This window comes from Colias philodice, chromosome 31 (assembly GCF_061535455.1).
Source record: "Colias philodice isolate Cphi_HAF_F1 chromosome 31, ilColPhil1 Martin Lab GWU primary, whole genome shotgun sequence".
Taxonomy (NCBI): Eukaryota; Metazoa; Arthropoda; class Insecta; order Lepidoptera; family Pieridae; genus Colias; species Colias philodice.
The window spans coordinates 2,136,498-2,154,580 of record NC_143116.1 but is presented as its reverse complement, the minus strand read 5'-3'; the positions used below and the strand labels follow the sequence as shown (position 1 = coordinate 2,154,580).

Here is an 18,083-nt window from a genome sequence, read left to right as displayed (position 1 = left end):
AGTGGGGAGAGTGTGAGTGAGTGGGAAAAGTGAGTGAGTGGGAAGTGTGAGTTAGTGGGAAGTGTGAGTGAGTGGGAAGTGTGAGTTAGTGGGGAGAGTTTGAGTTTGTGGGAAGTGTGAGTTGGTGGGGAGTGTGAGTTGGTGGGAAGTATGAGTTGGTGGGAATAGTGTGAGTTGGTGGGGAGTGTGAGTTAGTGGGGAGAGTGTGATTTGGTGGAAAGAGTGAGTGAGTGGATAAAGTGTGAGTCGGTAAAGTGTGAGTGGGGAGAGTGTGAGTTAGAGGGGATAAATGTGTCTACATTGTGAGTGAGTGAGTGAGCAGGTGAAATAGTGCGAAATGTGTGTACATTGTGAGTGAGTGAGTGAAAAAGAAATGTGTGTACATTGTGAGTGAGTGAGTGTGAACGTGCGAAATAATGTTAAAAGTGATTATTTTCATGTTCCCCTACGAATGAATACGTATGTCTGTCCGTGTACAGCTCGTCGCTCGGCACGTCCCCGACGCTCGGCTCGTCGTGCGGCTCCGCTCCGCAGTCGCTGCCCGCGTTCCACCACCCGTCGCACGGCCTGCTCCGCGAGAACCACTTCACGCAGCAGGCCTACCACAAGTACCACTCGAGGTGCTTGAAAGGTGTGTACACGTGACACACGTGACGAAAATGACAGGGAAATACACGAAAAGTAACATAGATAACACTAGAACGAACAAAGTGACTCAAAAACTAACGAAGTGACACAAAAAATAGTAAAATGACACGACAATTACGAAATAACGGAACAATTAACAAAATGACGTATCAACTAACAACAACGTTGTTGATACAACAACTAACAACGTAACAACCATTAACAAAATGGCACAATAACTAACAACGTAACACAACAACAAAATCTAATCTAAAACATTGAATTAAATAAATATAAATATTATAGGACATTATTACACAAATCGACCTAGTCCCACAGTAATCTCAATTAAGGCTTGTGTTGTGGGTACTAGGCGACGATAAATATAATATTTAATAAATACATATATATAACACCCAGACCCAAGAACAAATAATTGAGTTCATCACACAAATATTTGCCCTGACCGGGGATCGAACCCGGGACCGTCGGCGTCGTCAAATAAGCACAAACATAAAATTATAGCTATTAAAAGCGTTTTAAAACCATATAATTTGTTAATTTATAATTTTTTTTTATGATTCGCAGAACGCAAAAAGCTCGGCATCGGACAGTCGCAAGAGATGAACACGCTGTTCAGATTCTGGTCGTTCTTCCTGAGGGACCACTTCAACAGGACCATGTATAACGAATTTAGGTGAGTGTCCAACTCAAACTCAAACTTAAACTCAAATCTTTAATGATTCTACAATTTTAAATCACTACATAGTAAACAAAGTCGCTTCCTCTGTCCCTATGTCCCTATGTATGCTTAAATCTTTCAAACTACGCAACGGATTTTGATGCCGTTTTTTTAAATAGATAGATAGTGTGATTAAAGAGGAAGGTTTTAGTATATAATTTATTAGGTTTTAGACAAAGCGGACGAAGTCGCGGGCGGACATCTATTGTATTTTAATTGCTTACCAGTACAAAATACGCTCCGAAAAAATAATAAAATTAAAAAATCACTTTCCAAATGATTACCAGAAAGCTTCGTATGGTATTTTTTCCCTAGGTTGACATATTTCCTTAGCACATTTTTCTCCTATTTCCTACAAAATTTCCGCAAATTTCCGCAGGACACTAGCGAACGAGGACGCCGCGGCCGGTTTCCGCTACGGGCTCGAGTGTCTGTTCCGCTTCTACTCTTACGGATTGGAGAGGAAATTCCGCCCGGAACTCTACCAGGACTTCCAGCATGAGACCATGGCTGACTATGAGAAGGGTGAGTTTGATAAAAAAATCTATGGAAATGTGTTTACCCAATGCTTCGTTACGACAAGACATACACATGACGATGGTATGAATTATATTTTAATGTATTTGTGTTTATAGACTAAAAATAAGTTTTGGAAGTTGTGGATTTAGTGTAAATAATCATTAAAAAAAAACACACTATACTGTCGTTTCATCGAGATATTCTTTAAAAAAAGTTCAATAAAGTAGTTCAATAAGTATAAAGTGTATCCGATGGCAAAAATAAATCATTGACCTAAAGATATTTAGTTGCTAACTTTCATGTTGCTATTAAAATAAAAAACTCCGCGTTCCGCGCTCTCGCTTGCACTTCAAGCCTTAACTTGGAACGCCTCAGAGCGATGTAACGCCGCATGAGTCATGTTTTTTCGTGCGTGCAGCCGGCTCTATCGAATTATGAGACGTTGTCACGTCAATGTTTTTTATTCTATACTAAAACATTAGTAACATCACCTTTCATAATATTAATTTTACCTTTAGGTCAACTATATGGCCTGGAGAAGTTCTGGGCGTTCCTCAAGTACTACAAGCACGCGGCCGCGCTTCAAGTGGAGCCCAAACTGAAGGGATACCTCGCTAACTTCAACACTATCGAAGATTTTAGGGTGCTTGAGGTAAGGGTGAAAGAAAGAAGTAGGAAAAGTTAAAATATCGACGAAGAAAAACTTACATATTATTTACATAAAATAAAAGAATAGAAAAAATTCGATCACTCAGCGGGACTCGAACCCGCATCCTTTCGCGCCATTCCGGGGCGGATGCCTGACCAACTCGGCCACTCGTGACCCGCCAGAGCAATCGAATTTATTCTATTCCTTCAATTTTATGTGCCTAAGGGACACACTGCGCGCCATCTATTGAGATGATTAACAACCATCTCAACCAATACGAAGCACTTTTCAGTGAATACAATATTGTAACGATGGAACACGACCCTAAAGAAAAACTTTTCATATCATGTCTTGATTTTTCAATAGTCTCATGATTTAAAGAAAGCCTTTGATACTGTTACTATAGATATTATTATGCAAAGTATCATGACGTGCGGGCTTTAGGATTATTGTCAGAGATTGTAACTTAAGTTAGTAATAAAACGCAATAAATAGATAATATGTTAACAATTCAGATTATAAAATATGAGTTTTAAGTATCAATGTCCGTACGGGGTGCCGCAGGGTAGTGTCCTAGGACCTACACAGCTTTTGATTTATGTTAATGACTTCGTACTTTTACATGTATACAACCTTGTTCGCTGATTCGCTAGTCTATGCTTGTGTTATAAAATATGTGTGTTTATATAAAATCAATTAGCTTTTAAACTATTGGATCAATTTGAAAAATTCTTTCACTGTTGGATACCTACTTGATCCATGAGTATTATAATTTATAGGCTACTAGCTGTGCTCCGCAGTTTTACCCGCAGTGCTCCGCTCCTGTTGGTCTTAGCGTGATGATGTATAGTCTACAGCCTTCCTTGATAATGGGCCGATAACACCGAAATAATTTTTCAAATCGGACCAATAGTTCCCGAGATTAGCGCGTTCAAACAAACAAACAAACTCTTCAGCTTTATAATATTAGTATAGATTGTTAATATTTGATTGTGTGTTTTTGCATAATACACCGAAACTATTGGACCGATTTGAAAAATTCTTTCACCTTGGATACATGCGTGATTCCTGAGTTCTATTGGCTGTATATGTATTATAATATATAATTTGTATGTATGTTTAACAGCCGCAATTAAACGAACTGCTCGCACCGAACGCGGTCGGCCGCGGACCTCACGCACGACCGTACGACCGGCACCGCTCCGTGTCGGAGAGCGACCGTGCGCACGCGCAGCGCCCGTACAGCTTCAAGTGAGTGTTTGTGTGTCTGTGCGTGTGTATAGCGGGAACTGTGCGACCGAGTCAGAAAGAAAAAAAAAAGAATATACACTCATAAATATGTCTAACCAGATCGTAATTATTTCCATTGCTCTAAAATTATACGTATTCTTATGCATTTAGCACCGAGGGGTGCTGGGTTCGATTCCCGGTGGAAACGAAGAAAAAAATGTCTCGGTCTGGCAGGACACAGAAGGCTGATCTACTTGTCCCTAAAGAAAATCGATCAGTGAAACAGATGTATAATGCATCTGCCCCTTACCCCACTTGGGGACATGGGACTTCACTTTATGCATTTTACTTTCTTGAACCATCTCCAAAACTAAAATCCCACTGTGTACAATATAATGTTCCTATAATAATCTGTATGGTTGTGTTTCTTTTTATTGAAGTGAAACTTCTTTATCGGGGTTGGAAAAAAATGTAGTGTAACATATTTTCGTTACACGTGACATTTTTCCGCCACGCGCCATCTTTTTCTTATCCCTACCACGCGTGATTCGACGTATTTTTGTAAAGTTGCATATAGTAAATTATTTTTTGAAAAATAAGGTCATAAAGAAGTTTCACTTCTTACGTGTGTACACTAATACAAGCACTCATTTTTTTTTTATTGTTCATAGTGAATTTTAAGTATGTTTGTAATCGGACTGTACAAAACAATATACCGCCGATTGCCAACAAAATTAAAAAAAGACGTGTGTCACTCGGGGACTGCCGCGGTAAAGCTATTGCATGCTATGCCTTCAAGCCACACCTCCGCGCCCGTCCCCGTGGGGAGCGTGAGGTTTTTTCGTTACGGAATTTCGGTTACCGCGCTCAAGGCCGCGATAGAAGTTATGCAATAGCTTAAAAAGACTGTTCCATATGATTTTCCTCTAATATTTATAATTATAATTTGTATGTATGTGTGTACAGAGCGCCGGTGTCTGGCGGCAACGAGCGGGGTCGCGCCGGCTCGTGCGGTGCTCAGAGCGTTGTCGCTATTACGCGTAATCGCCGTTAGTATAACTATTATATTATTACTACTTATATAATTATATTATATTATTAAATTTTTTATTTTCTCTAACAAATATGTAACTAGTATTATGTTTTAATTGTTATTTTTAATTATTATTATAAGTGTAGATTTATATAATTGTTGCATGTCGTGTTCGCTCTTAGAAGGCCGTCCAACTAAAAGTCACAAAGATTATGATTGTATTTTCACTATTTCTTAATGTTGGAACGTCCAGTTAGCGGACCAAAAAAAAAAAATTACCATCATCATCACCATTCTCAACATCATTATTATCATAATTTTATTTCCTGGACCGCTGTGTCATCATTATCTATTTAAAACTATTGATCACTAGATTTCCGCCCGCGGCTTCGCCCGCGTTTTCAAAGGAAACCCTCATAGTTCCCGTTCCCGTGGGATTTTCGGGATAAAACCTATCCTATGTGTTAATCCAAGTTACCCTCTATATGTGTGCTTTCATTGTAATCGGTTCAGTAGTTTTTACGTGAAAGAGTAACAAACATCCATACATCCATACAAACTTTCGCCTTTATAATAGTCTTAAGGGCTTGGTCTAGTAGTGCAAACAAATGCATCCTGTCATCCTATATGTAAATAATACAAATGTACTAAGGGAAAGATGCTCCACTTAATTTTTAAAAATTTAATCATTCGTATGCATAATTTAATATTCGTAATAAGTACCAAAAATGACAATTTGAAACAATTTTCGTGAAAATTACACCGGGTGATTTTTTTTTTATCAGTACACAAAATTTGCGAATACTTTCTATTGATATCTTCAAGTTCATGTTTATATAACTGATCAACTTTTACAAAGAAATTTTGAACGAAATATAAAAAAAAATAAGCTTTCCATACAAAATGCATAACTCTATACATTTTTTTCGACCTAAGTTTCTTAGTGAAAGTTGTTCAGTTTAACTAATAAAACGGATAAACAAATTTTGTATATAATAAAAAAATGTAATGTTTGTGTTAAAAAATTGTTAAATAGAAAAATACGCAAATGAAAACAAAAGATATTTATTTCTGACTAGCTTCCGCCCGCGACTCCGTCCGCGCGGATTTCAGTCTTCGCGTCTTCTACAGATTTATTATATTATGTATAATATATACTTAGATTTATATTGATAAACCTAATAAATCTTTTGCTAGCATTCTGATGCTTTATCGGTTGCACTGGATTTATCTCTTTTTTTTCAATCGCTTGAATGATATAGGATGGGTCCTTGATGGACATCGAATGCTGAAGTCTCGAATCAATCAATTCTGACAGTAGGCAATTTATGTAAAATCTTGATAATGGTCCATCATTTTATTTTGCCTAAACGTTACATATTTTTTTATATATTCTATTTTTAACGAATGATTCACTCCAGTCCAAACAGCAAATAAGCAGACTTCTGCTTCTGCAACGTTTAGTTGTCCCTGAATTTGGAAAAAATAGTCATGATTCTTATCTATGACAAAAGTGTTATTTTTTGCATTGTATTTCAAATATTAAATTTTTTTTAACCGCATCTTCCGCATTCATGTCTTTTGCCGGAATTAGACATTTAACTTCTACTAGTCCCATTTTCCCTTTTTGATATGGGAGTGTATAAAGTAATTTTTTTAGATATTTCTCGTTATACTTTTAAAAAGTTATTATTGTCATTTTGCTCATTAGGTAAAGTAATTTCGATATCAGTTTTAAGTTTTTTGATACCTGCAATAATAACGTCATAATCGCCTGCACATACTTATCGATTACACCCTGTATACAATCCACCATCCACATTCATAATGTTTTCCTGTCCTCCTCTCCTTTACGCTGTTCACCGATACATTTTAAATGAGTAAATCTGCTACCACTGAAGGATGTTTCATTGTGATCAGCAAATTTTCACCACTGTTGTCGATTATTTGTTTTTCATTTTTAATCAGCAATTGGGAATCATCAGTTTTGTTTTTTGCAGATTGGTGATGTACCCTAACAATACGTCGAAAAGGGAAAGCATCAACGAATTATCGTTTTCTTCCTCTTTTTTTATTCTTCGCGACTCTGTTACTTCTGTTTGTTTAGTTCTCAACACCCACTGAATTTTCTATGTTATTGTGATCTTCCATTACATCTGAGTTTTGATGATGTGATGATAATCCATTCGTTTTAATATTGGTACTTAGAGTTGGTAGACTAAACTAGAAATGGCGGACTAAATTTGTCAGCGCGTCTGTAAGATCAGAATATACAAGTCAATAACTGCGTTAAAAACAACCGACTTCAAACTTGCACTTGCAACATTTACAAATACAGACAAAAATGCTCATAAAATAAAAACTACTGGGCCTATCCGAATAAAATTTTTATGGGACCAATTCGACACCATCCCGCGTCGAACAAAAAAAGAATCACGTAAATCGGTTCAGAAACCACGGAGTAATCGGTGTACATACATAAAAAAAAAAAACAAAAAAAAACATACCGGCCGAATTGATAACCTCCTCCTTTTTTTGAAGTCGGTTAAAAACCAACATCCTGTATTTAAGTTACAAAATTAATAATCAAACAAAATGCCGCTACGTTGAAAATGACTAGAAGAAAAAATTAAAACACCTCGGATCAATTTTGGAGTAAACAAATCATTTTCCCCGTATGGGGATTTCCCCGGATGAACTTGGGAAGTTCAAGTTCTCAATACAAGTTTATATTATATTTCGTATTCCTCAAACGAAAAATAAACATTTTTGGAACTTCAAAAAAATTATATTATAAGAAAATTTATGAGCTTACTTTAGTTTTAAAGAAATATACATCCCTTTACTGACACCCCGTAAAATAAAGAAATTGTTGCCAATCACCTTTGCAATCTATTTGGTTTCATTAACTTTATGTTCGAAGATAATTTTTTTTCTAGTAGTTACACGCGTATTTTTTTCGTTTATTTTCCATATCGAAATCAAATGTTTAAAAATACGAATATTTGCACAAAACTAAGATAAAAATAATCAATTAACAAAAATATTAAATTTAATGAAGTAGAGCAACTTTCACTTCAGTATGAAGGAAAATCGAGCGTAGAGCACACGTCAGAACGCTCCGGCCCAAGGAGCGCGACTAAAGAAATTCGCTAGGATTTTTCCTAATTATTTTAAATATTTTTTTAATATTTAAAGAATTATCAAAATTCAAAAAAAAATTTTTTAAAGGATTAATATTTAATACTCATTGGTCTTCAACCAACTCGAATAAATTAATGGAAAAAATAACTTTTAGCAGTATTTATCAATAGATTTTATAAGGCAAAAAATGGGAAATTTAATGAATTTATAACGTTCTAATTAAGAAAATCATAAGTTTTTCGGCAATTGTATTCAGCAGTTTTTAATAACGACTATATAAGGATAATAATGTGCTGAACAGATTTTGTAAATTGTAATCGGTTGCAACGTAGTGAGTGCACAAACTTAGCTCGAAATGTCTTTGGGGGAAAGAGACTTATCTTGAAGGCCTGATTAAGGTAACATAAAGTAACTTTATAAATGTGAAAAAATTCACGCGCATTGCGTATATAACACTAATTGATAAACAAGAAAAAAAAATTCAGTTTATCATTTCATTAGCCGGGAAAAAATTGTCAAATAACTTGTTGAAAACGCAATTTTGCTAGACTGCAGCCTTAAGATAATGATCAGCATTACTACCACTTATAAAGAAATAATTATTTTCCTACTTTACAGCGCAAAAATCGAAAGGCGAGCACAGCGGTGAATCCAAACAGGCGGTCGCCGCGCGAACGCAGTGACGAGATACGCGCGCACATACACACAAACACACGCGTGCACAGACTGAACCGTTTACATTATAATATATAGGACATTGCATTTTTATAAATACCCGCGAAATTTTGAAAAATTACAAAAAAAATAAATAAATACATAAATAATCAGACTATTAGTGATAAGTGTTGAACACTAAAGTGTTAAGTGGTTTTCTTTATTTTATTCTCTATCGTGTCTATAATAGTGCGGTTTAATACCGGTTTCGTATCGGTAATACCGATGCGAGATACCGGTTCTTTACGATACGATGCGGCGTGGTTGCGGTTTTCTGGGATTGCAGGCTGTGTGTGGACGAAGCATAGGTGAGGTTTTTTTTTAAATAATAATAAGAAAATCTTTGTTTTGCCAAATGATTTTTTTATGTTTGATTGTATGTAGTTATGTACAATAACAGGTTCAAAACTAATGTAAAGAAGAATTGTTTTTTTAATAATTAAATTTTTAATTGAAATTGGAATTAGAAATTTGTATATCTGTATTCTGTATAAATAACTGATATTTTGTATCAAATTCAAATTCAATTTATCTTTGTAATATTAAGTTACACATATTGGTAGAAGCCTATTTTGGATTTGGAAAGTCAAAATTTAAAATTTTACACTAAAGAAAAATCTTTTTTTTTTATATTAATAATTGTTTGTTTTTAATATTTGTTTTTCTCTTTGTCCGCAGCTTGTAAACGCATCGACAATAAGGCTACGCGTTGCACGCATTCTGTAGCTATAGTAACCTATTTACGACAAACTATATATTTATATATATTTTTGACATTGTAATATACATTAAAATTCGATATAATAATCCTAGCATTTTAAACGTACTACCGCTCCTGCGTTTTAACTTAAGTATATAATTATCGGTAAATATTTGTGAGAATACAGATTATAAATACAATTGCACAATCTGTGGTCTCGCAAATGTTTAGAAAATATCAATCGTATTTCAGCTAAAGTAATTACGGTGTTTTATTATGCAATCTAGATGTAATCAACGCGGGGTAATGACGTCACACGATTGTTTTATGTGGCAGCACTGGTGTATCGCAGTCTGTGGCGTGATGACGTCAGCTGTCAAATTCTATTACGTCAGCTGTCAAACTCGATTTTAGGCCAAGAAGTTTATATCTAATACACTGGAGATTTCAGTATGACCATTAACTTGTAACAAGAAAATATGACGTTGAATGACGCCTGTATGTTTTTTTATCCCTTTCACACAAACTTGCCAAGTTAGGTGTGAAAGGGATAAAAAAACATACAGGCGTCATTCAACGTTATATTTTCTTGTTACAAGTTAATGTTCATACTGAAATCTCCAGTGTATTAGATATAAGCTTCTTGTTTTAGGCTGAAATCGGGTGTCAGATTCGATGACGACAGATTCGAAATTTTGGCGGGATATGGGACTTGTCAATTTGGTCGTTGTAAATTGTTGTTTTTTTTTGTCTTGTTTACGATGATTTATTCATACTATAATAATGTGATGCGTAAAATGTCGTTCGCGTAGGCAGCGCTAGATCTCGGTTTCCAACTAAATATGTACAGTGTTAACTTCTTCTGATAGCGAAAAAAAAACGTAATACATAATATTTGTGAGTAATAGCGGTGTTTTGGCGTCTTCGTCGGAAGCTCTTTCGGTCGCGTGTCGGAAAGACTGGCTGTATGCTAATACATAATATTAATATTATATAGACGAAATTTGTAAAAAGTTGAAACGATTCTTTCTCGGTAGTGCTTATATGTTCTTTTCGGTATAAATTCGCGGTCGCGCGCGGTTTACGTATACAGGTTTGGGGAAAGCGGCACAAAAAATTATTTCTTATCAAATGTACTACATCAATTTTCATAATTATTATTATATAGTAGTAAATTCCTAAATCGTATATGATGAAACTCGCGCAGCGGCCGCAACGCAATACTGCCACACGTAAAGCACACGGACTATCGTATTTAGATATTATATGCGTGTATGTTTGAAATGTGTACGTCACGGAAATAAAGCCGGTTAAAAAATTGTCAAAATATACGAAGGGGTGTGCGAGCGAGATGGCATGATGATTACATGCGAGTTGGAAAGAGATAGATGTATTTCGTTGATTTTGGTGCTACGAACCTAGCATGTGTGGAAAGGCCTAAAGAGCAGATGTTATTGAAGTATAATATATTCGATCTAGCTTAGATTTCTTTGAAAAGCAATGCATAATTTGATTTCTAGTTTCATAGCATTAAAATGCTTTAAAATTAAAAAAAAAGTTTATGGTTGAAATATTAAGGATTTGATTAACAACGACGTTGCTAGGCAACGGCAAGTGACCATAGATTAAGACATATTGATAAAAACTGCCTTTTGTCATTTAACTTTAAAATTAACATTATGTTTCTCAAATTAAAAAGGAAATTAAAACAGAAATTACTGTCCATAAATGAAATTAAACACGGCGATGTTTCCGTGACGGACGGACATTTCAATTTTTTATTATTGTATAATATTCATCGTGGTTCACATAGTTTAAGTATAGATATGTATTGATCACGTTTTGAGGTTTTTGTGACACGTCTAGAATTGCGAAACAATTTTTGATGAAAATTCGACTTTCGATCATGCTTCTGTATAAAATTTGATTGTAAAATTAACGTTAATTTTGCAAATCAACGTCCAGATCATTCTATGAAATCGTAATGAAATTGGGAATAATAAAGAATAGGTTCACAAATCATAAATTTTCAAACAACAAAATTACTTTCCCGCCAAAGCAAGTGACATTTTGATTTTTTTATTTTTTTTCTCGATTATGGCAATGAGCGAAGACTCGGCAATTTATAGATGTGTCACTCGAACAACAGCACTAACTTGCTCAATATGTTTTTTTTATTCATATGTGTTATTTGACTGCATTTGGATTGTTTAAATTGAAAGACGATAGAGTAAAAATTAACTGACATGATTCTTTCGTCTACAGATAATAAATTATGACGTCATAAAATTGAAAAAGATTAAATTTTTCAAATTCTTAAAGTTTATATGGAAGATATTTCTTATGAAAACGGACTAAGTTTCTATCCAAAGCGATTTGTATTTTCATAAATAATAATATAAATTGTAACAATAAAATCAAATCGTCTTTCATTTTGATCGATTCATTGCGTAATTACAATTTAACGATGTAATGTGTAAGCAATCTTATGTATATTGCACTAATATAAAAAAAAATAATAAGGGTGTGTCGATGATTCTTTTTTTTTTCTTTTCTAGTGTGTAAGGATGCTTTTTTAAAAATAATTGTATTCGGTGCGTGGTTGCAAGACGATGAAATTTTGACATATACATACATAACCTAATTAATTCCCTCTGTTACCATATACTACAACTCACGCACCTGATTTTTTTTAGGTTAAAACGCTTTGGTCGCTTCTATATCATGTATAACATAGTTCCTAATATATTTTTAAAGCCGTTAGCATTTTTTTTTATTATTCCAATACGCCGCAGAAATCGCGTTCGAAAATTAACCGTTTCGCGCCAAAATAGGTGAAATTCTAGTGAAATTAAAAAAAAATGTTTTAGAATAATACACTAACAACGAAATTTTATAGGCTGTTAGGGAAATTAAAAAGCGAACAGTCTTTTTTATTGTCTGTGGTTGGTTTCGATTTCTGTGGCGCGAAAAATTTTTAACCATTTATTCGTACCGTCCCCTTTTTAGCGTAATGGATAGGTGGATGGGAAGCGATCAAGTGACCGTCATGATGTAGTTTTTAATGTATCCAAGTGTCTGGACCAGCTTCAAAAGCAGCGTTTAGACATTTTGAATAACTATTTTTGACACTGATAAATATTTAGTTTTCAGACGAAATCATAAATTAATGTGTACGTGATTTAATGTAAGGAGAATTGTATTGGTAGTGAATATTGCATGCTTTCTGTTCTCCTTAATTTATTTAAACTATGAAATTTTATGTCATGAACTTGCCGTAATGATTAACTATAGAGATGACATCTAAAATTAAATATTAAAAACTCCATCATGACGAATTTTTTTTTATGATGATTTGTTAAGTTTTTTAAGTTAGTCAGTATGTAATTTGTTGCAATTTTCTTCGAAAGTAACGCCAAAGGAGACGATGATTAAACAAACATTTAAAAAAAACTTAAATTTTTTAGGATTATTGTATAAATGAAAATACAAAAAAAAATGTTGCTGTTATCAATTAAGTGGTGTAAAATAAATGTTTTAGGAACGCGACGTATCTTTCCAGTGTCAGATGTTTTCTTTCGTTGATTTGACCTTTTTTGGATTTTAATTTTTTTCTAACAGGTTGTTTGTAAAATACTGATGGTAGGTGAGATAGTCAGTAATTTAGGTGTATTCTTTGGAGTTAAATTAAGAATTTTTAAAATAAGCGTGCTTGATTCGTCAGTCGAGGTTTTGTGTTCCGATCATCCTGTCTAAATAATAATATGAGGTGTATTTTTCCGAAATATTTGTTCCTCTTTGTCTGAAATAAGCCGAGGCTGGCGTAGTAGAAGGCTGTAAGTTATACATAATATACATATTATTATATTGATAAATAAATTAATAATAAAATGTGTGGCTTTTATTTTTATCCTATCCTTTCCTCGATAATATGTGTGGTAAAGAACTGATTAACATGATATGATGGAGTCAAAGTTTTAAAATATTAATTCACTGATATAAATACCTTTAAAGTTACACTACATTATAGTTACAGTTGGTTAAAGTATAACAATAGGCCAGTCATGGGTTCGATTCCCGATAAAGACTAGCCAGGCATTAAAAACTATATCCTTATAGTTTATACAGTAGTAACATGAATACTAAGAAATCAATCAGTAATACATCTGAAATGCATTGCCAAAATTGGCCAAGATTCAAGAACATACAAAACTGAAATTTTTCACTCGCAACTACACTTAACTAGCTACTAGTTATTATTCTGTGACTTAATAAGAAGCTTTTGTGTACATATTTAAAAACACAAGTAAACAATTTTAATTATGAAAAAAAAAAATTATTGAAATTGATGATGGGTTCGATTCCCGGTACAGACTACTTAGTCAGGCACTAAAAACCTTGTACATAGTTTATACAGTACCTAGTAAAATTAATTCCTGAAATCAATCAGTAAAACATCTGAAATGCATTGCCATAATGGGCCAAGTACATACAAAACTGAAACATTTCTTACTCGCAACTAAAATTAATTAAGAAACGCTTTTGAGTATTTATATAAAAACACAAGTAGGTAAAATTATTGACATTAAAACTAAGCCGAAGTCATGGGTTCAATTCCCATTGTAGACTACTTAACTTGGCACTCAGTTATATCCTTATTTGCAGTCACATTTTCAATATAGCACTATCTATCTATCGGAATTTATAAATTTTCTGATTCAAATATTCCCGTAAGAATGTACATATGTCTACAGGCCTACAGCGCTAAAAACTAGCTTATGTTAGCCTCCTAACAATATTACTTCCTCTGTGTCTCCTAACATATCTCCAAATATAAAAATAACATGATTGAAAGAATGAAATTCTATGCAAATCGCCATCCACACTCACACTCTCCACTCATTCAATCCACAAAAACAATATCAAGATTTTGTTAGTCAATCGTTGAATTTGCTTGCGTTGAAATATAATAAAAAATACGACTAAGTATATACAGGTAAATTAGCTTGGAGAAATTTTTGCGTTTGTAGTAGTGTATGGTCAGCAAATAAAATAAAACAACATTTTATTTTTAGTTTTTATTTTATATATATAAGGGATTTTAAATTAAACTATATTTCTCCTCTGAAAAAGATGAGACTTTATTTTAATATTTGCACATTTAACATACGTATAACTTTTACATTAACAATGTTACTAAAATGAAAAATTTACTAACCTGAAAAAGAAACGACATTTAAAGTTTAATTCTTTAGTTTGAGAAGTCAAAGGCTTGCCTCGACCATGTTTTAACACTGCGCACTGGAGCCATTTTGAATTAACAATATAAAGTTACAACACTTACACACAAATTAAACACTTCAACAAATATTATAACAATACAAATAATAACAACAATCAACAAATACAAAATTTAACAATTAAACTACTAGACCGGGAGATATTGACACAAAATTTCGAGTCATTTGTAACAGGATGGCGGTTCTACAGGGGTCTTAGTACGCAATGACAAAAAGAAAAACGATGGTGTGAACGCTGGTACCGGCGGCTTAGTCGCGTGGGCATTCTTTAGTTTGAGAAGTCAAAGGCTTGCCTCGACCATGTTTTAACACTGCACACTGGAGCCATTTTGAATTAACAATATAAAGTTACAACACTTACACACAAATTAAACACTTCAACAAATATTATAACAATACAAATAATAACAACAAACAACAAATACAAAATTTAACAATTAAACTACTAGACCGGGAGATATTGACACAAAATTTCGAGTCATTTGTAACAGGATGGCGGTTCTACAGGGGTCTTAGTACGCAATGACAAAAAGAAAAACGATGGTGTGAACGCTGGTACCGGCGGCTTAGTCGCGTGGGCGTTAGTCGAACTCGTCGGAAAAATAGCGAAGTCAAACAATTTGTAACACAAAAATTTTAGAATTTACCGATAGCCCATAAAAAAGAAGTAGGCGGTAGTGTCATGCCATACTTTTCCGGTGCGACTTACAGCCCGCCATACCGACGCGAATGTGTTGATTTAAAAAAAACAATTCAACCATTTGTACCAGGCTAACTTTTGCACAGGTAACCATCGTCGTGCAGCCATTTACGAAAATCGCCATGCCATACCTCTTTCGTCCGAGCTTGCATCGAGGTTAGACGTGTTGTCGTTTTGTTCCGCGGTATATTTTTGTCAGTTAAGCGAAAGTGGTTTTTATGTGAACGAGTTGAACCGTGCAATTGCGCTGCGCTTGAGACCGGGCTGTTGTCGACGTGCTTGCTCGTCTCTGCCCCACGCGTGCCGCGGAAAGTGAAACGGATGCCATAATTGCTATCCCGCTTGTGCTTCGCTAGAACGTAGCCGCACGCAGATTTGTTTAGTACGCTACGGTGATACCCGCTACGAAGCTGCTACGCAATTAACAACAGACGCAAGTATTCGTGTTAAATTATTTACTACGCTGACGGATCGACTACGTGTACGCTGTTAACGGTTTCATCTTCCCCTTGCATTTTTTTCTTACAAAAACGGCGCAAAATATGAGTAATAAGCCGTCTCCGAAGACATTGTCGGCTTCCGACCCAAACATAAATGTCTCGAAAAGGGTTAATACTAAAAGACTGCGCCTCGAAGACCACGCTGAATCTGATAAATTCGAACAATTAAAAGGCGAAATTATTGAAAAAATTACAGTCATGATTAAACCTATAAGCTCAAGACTTCAGAGCGTCGAAAATAGTCTGCAAGAAATAAAAAAACAAACTACGGAAATAAAAACTTCTAATAACGATATAGAAAAATCGCTCTCATTTCTGTCTAGCCAAATGAGTGATTTCGAAACAAAAATTAATAACCTTGAGAAGGAACGAAAAGCCACTAACTTACTAATAGCACAGCTAGAAGACCAACATGAGAACCTTGAGCGTATCTTAAGGAAAACAAAAATTGAGATACGAAATGTCCCAAAGATAAAAAGAGAAAATAAACATGCAATCCTAAACTCAGTCACTACTCTTCTGAAAAAGATTAATCTCGAAACGGCCATATCAGATGTCAGGGATGTTTATCGTCTGCCCTCAAAGGAAAATTCTACCACATCTACGATCATCGTGGAGTTCCTGAATGCGTTTACAAAGGATAAATTCCTAAAAAGCACTAAGCTATATAATAAAGAAAATAAATCTTCCCGATTAAACTCAACGCATCTTAACTTTGAAGGTACAGCTACACCAATATATTTCTCTGAACATCTCACTAGAAAAACTAAGAGGTTGTTCTTTCTTGCTAGAGATTTTGCACTGGCTGAAAAATATAACTATTGCTGGATTTCTGATGGTCGAATTTTTCTACGTAAAGAGGAAGGCTCTCGATATACTATTGTTAAAAACGAAGACACATTTAAACAACTTCGAGCTTCTTCTAAAAATGAATCCAAAAATCAACTCGGACCTTCTCCCCCCTTGTAATACTGTCACTTTTAAAATATGTCTTTTTTATTTTGTTTTATATTCTTTTATTGCCAAACTATTGCCTTTAACTACTTCATTCTGTAAATCAATGCACACTACTCATAATACACATTTACTACACACACAAACGTACTTACCTTTTTTTAACAAAAACATTCATGTTATATTTTTATTATTATACAAAGACCCGCTCTTTTGTAACACATTTTTTTCTTATGTAATTTCAAATGGCTAATCAAGATGTTTTATTCAATGACATTGATAACACTGAGATTTACTCCAGTTTTAAAACGGATGTTCCCGAACATTGTGTAAAACTGCTAGGCAGTTTACAATCTCAATTTATTATCCTAACTCAGAATATCAGAAGTATTCAAAAAAACTTTGATAATCTTACTATATTTTTAACGAGACTTAAATTTTTACCAGATATTATCGTGTTGACTGAATGTAGGCTTAATGAAACTGTTCCTGTAGTACATCTAAACGGTTATAAGTGTCGTTATTCCTATAACCATTTAAATCAAAATGATGGTCTTGCAATCCTCTATAAAGAAGAACTCAAAGTAATGATCGAAGAACCACCGTTTGAAGAATCAAATTGTCTGCTGATTCGAGTAAACCTTGATATTACTATATGCGCTATTTATAGGTCTCCCTCTTATCGCAATATTACAAAATTTTGTCACTCTTTAAATAATATACTGCAAAGGTGCACTACGCCTACAGGTATAATAATAGGAGATATGAATATCGATATCGGCACCCACACTCAAGACAGTCGTGCCAGTGATTATCTTGATGTATCTGAACATCATGGATTTTATCCTGGCCATCAGCTGCCTACCCATGACCGTACATGTCTTGATCACGCTCTCATTAAGACAAACCATTTGACAAGAGTGATCGTCTGCGAATCTGGTCTGACTGATCACGACACAGTCTTAGTTGGTATTAGTAAAAAAATTCCCAACGAGCCAGCGCATACCAAAGGGCCCAAATACAAAATAAAAATTGACTATAACAGTGTAACAAGTGATGTAAAAACTATAGATTGGACCAGACTCTTTAATTGCAATGACCCCTCAAAAGCCTTGGAAGAATTTACAGGAAAAGTAAGTAATATCATTCAAAACCACTCCCTTAAAGTACCTACTAAAAATTCTAAAAGCATTAAAAAACCCTGGATATCCTTTAACCTCTTAAAATGCATTCGCAAAAGAGATAGACTGCACATAGAAGTAAGGAAAAAA

The 18,083-nt window shown here is 34.4% G+C and overlaps 2 protein-coding genes across 10 annotated transcripts in view; one reads left to right on the top strand and one right to left on the bottom strand.

Moving 5' to 3' along the window:
- LOC149475095 (la-related protein 1-like) overlaps nt 1–13,249 on the top strand; it is a 106,989-nt gene extending 93,740 nt beyond the window's left edge. For all 9 annotated transcript variants that reach the window (XM_089713814.1, XM_089713812.1, XM_089713815.1 and 6 more), the window contains 9 exons: nt 480–631; nt 1,216–1,324; nt 1,749–1,894; nt 2,407–2,540; nt 3,664–3,788; nt 4,734–4,816; nt 8,563–8,966; nt 9,337–9,772; nt 10,011–13,249. In XM_089713814.1, the coding sequence (XP_089569940.1) occupies nt 480–631; nt 1,216–1,324; nt 1,749–1,894; nt 2,407–2,540; nt 3,664–3,788; nt 4,734–4,816; nt 8,563–8,627 (814 nt within the window). In that variant the 3' untranslated portion in view covers nt 8,628–8,966; nt 9,337–9,772; nt 10,011–13,249. The remainder of the gene's footprint in view (nt 1–479; nt 632–1,215; nt 1,325–1,748; nt 1,895–2,406; nt 2,541–3,663; nt 3,789–4,733; nt 4,817–8,562; nt 8,967–9,336; nt 9,773–10,010) is intronic.
- LOC149475094 (uncharacterized) overlaps nt 1–18,083 on the bottom strand; it is a 131,085-nt gene that overhangs the window by 87,913 nt on the left and 25,089 nt on the right. The gene's annotated exons all lie outside the window — the stretch shown is intronic.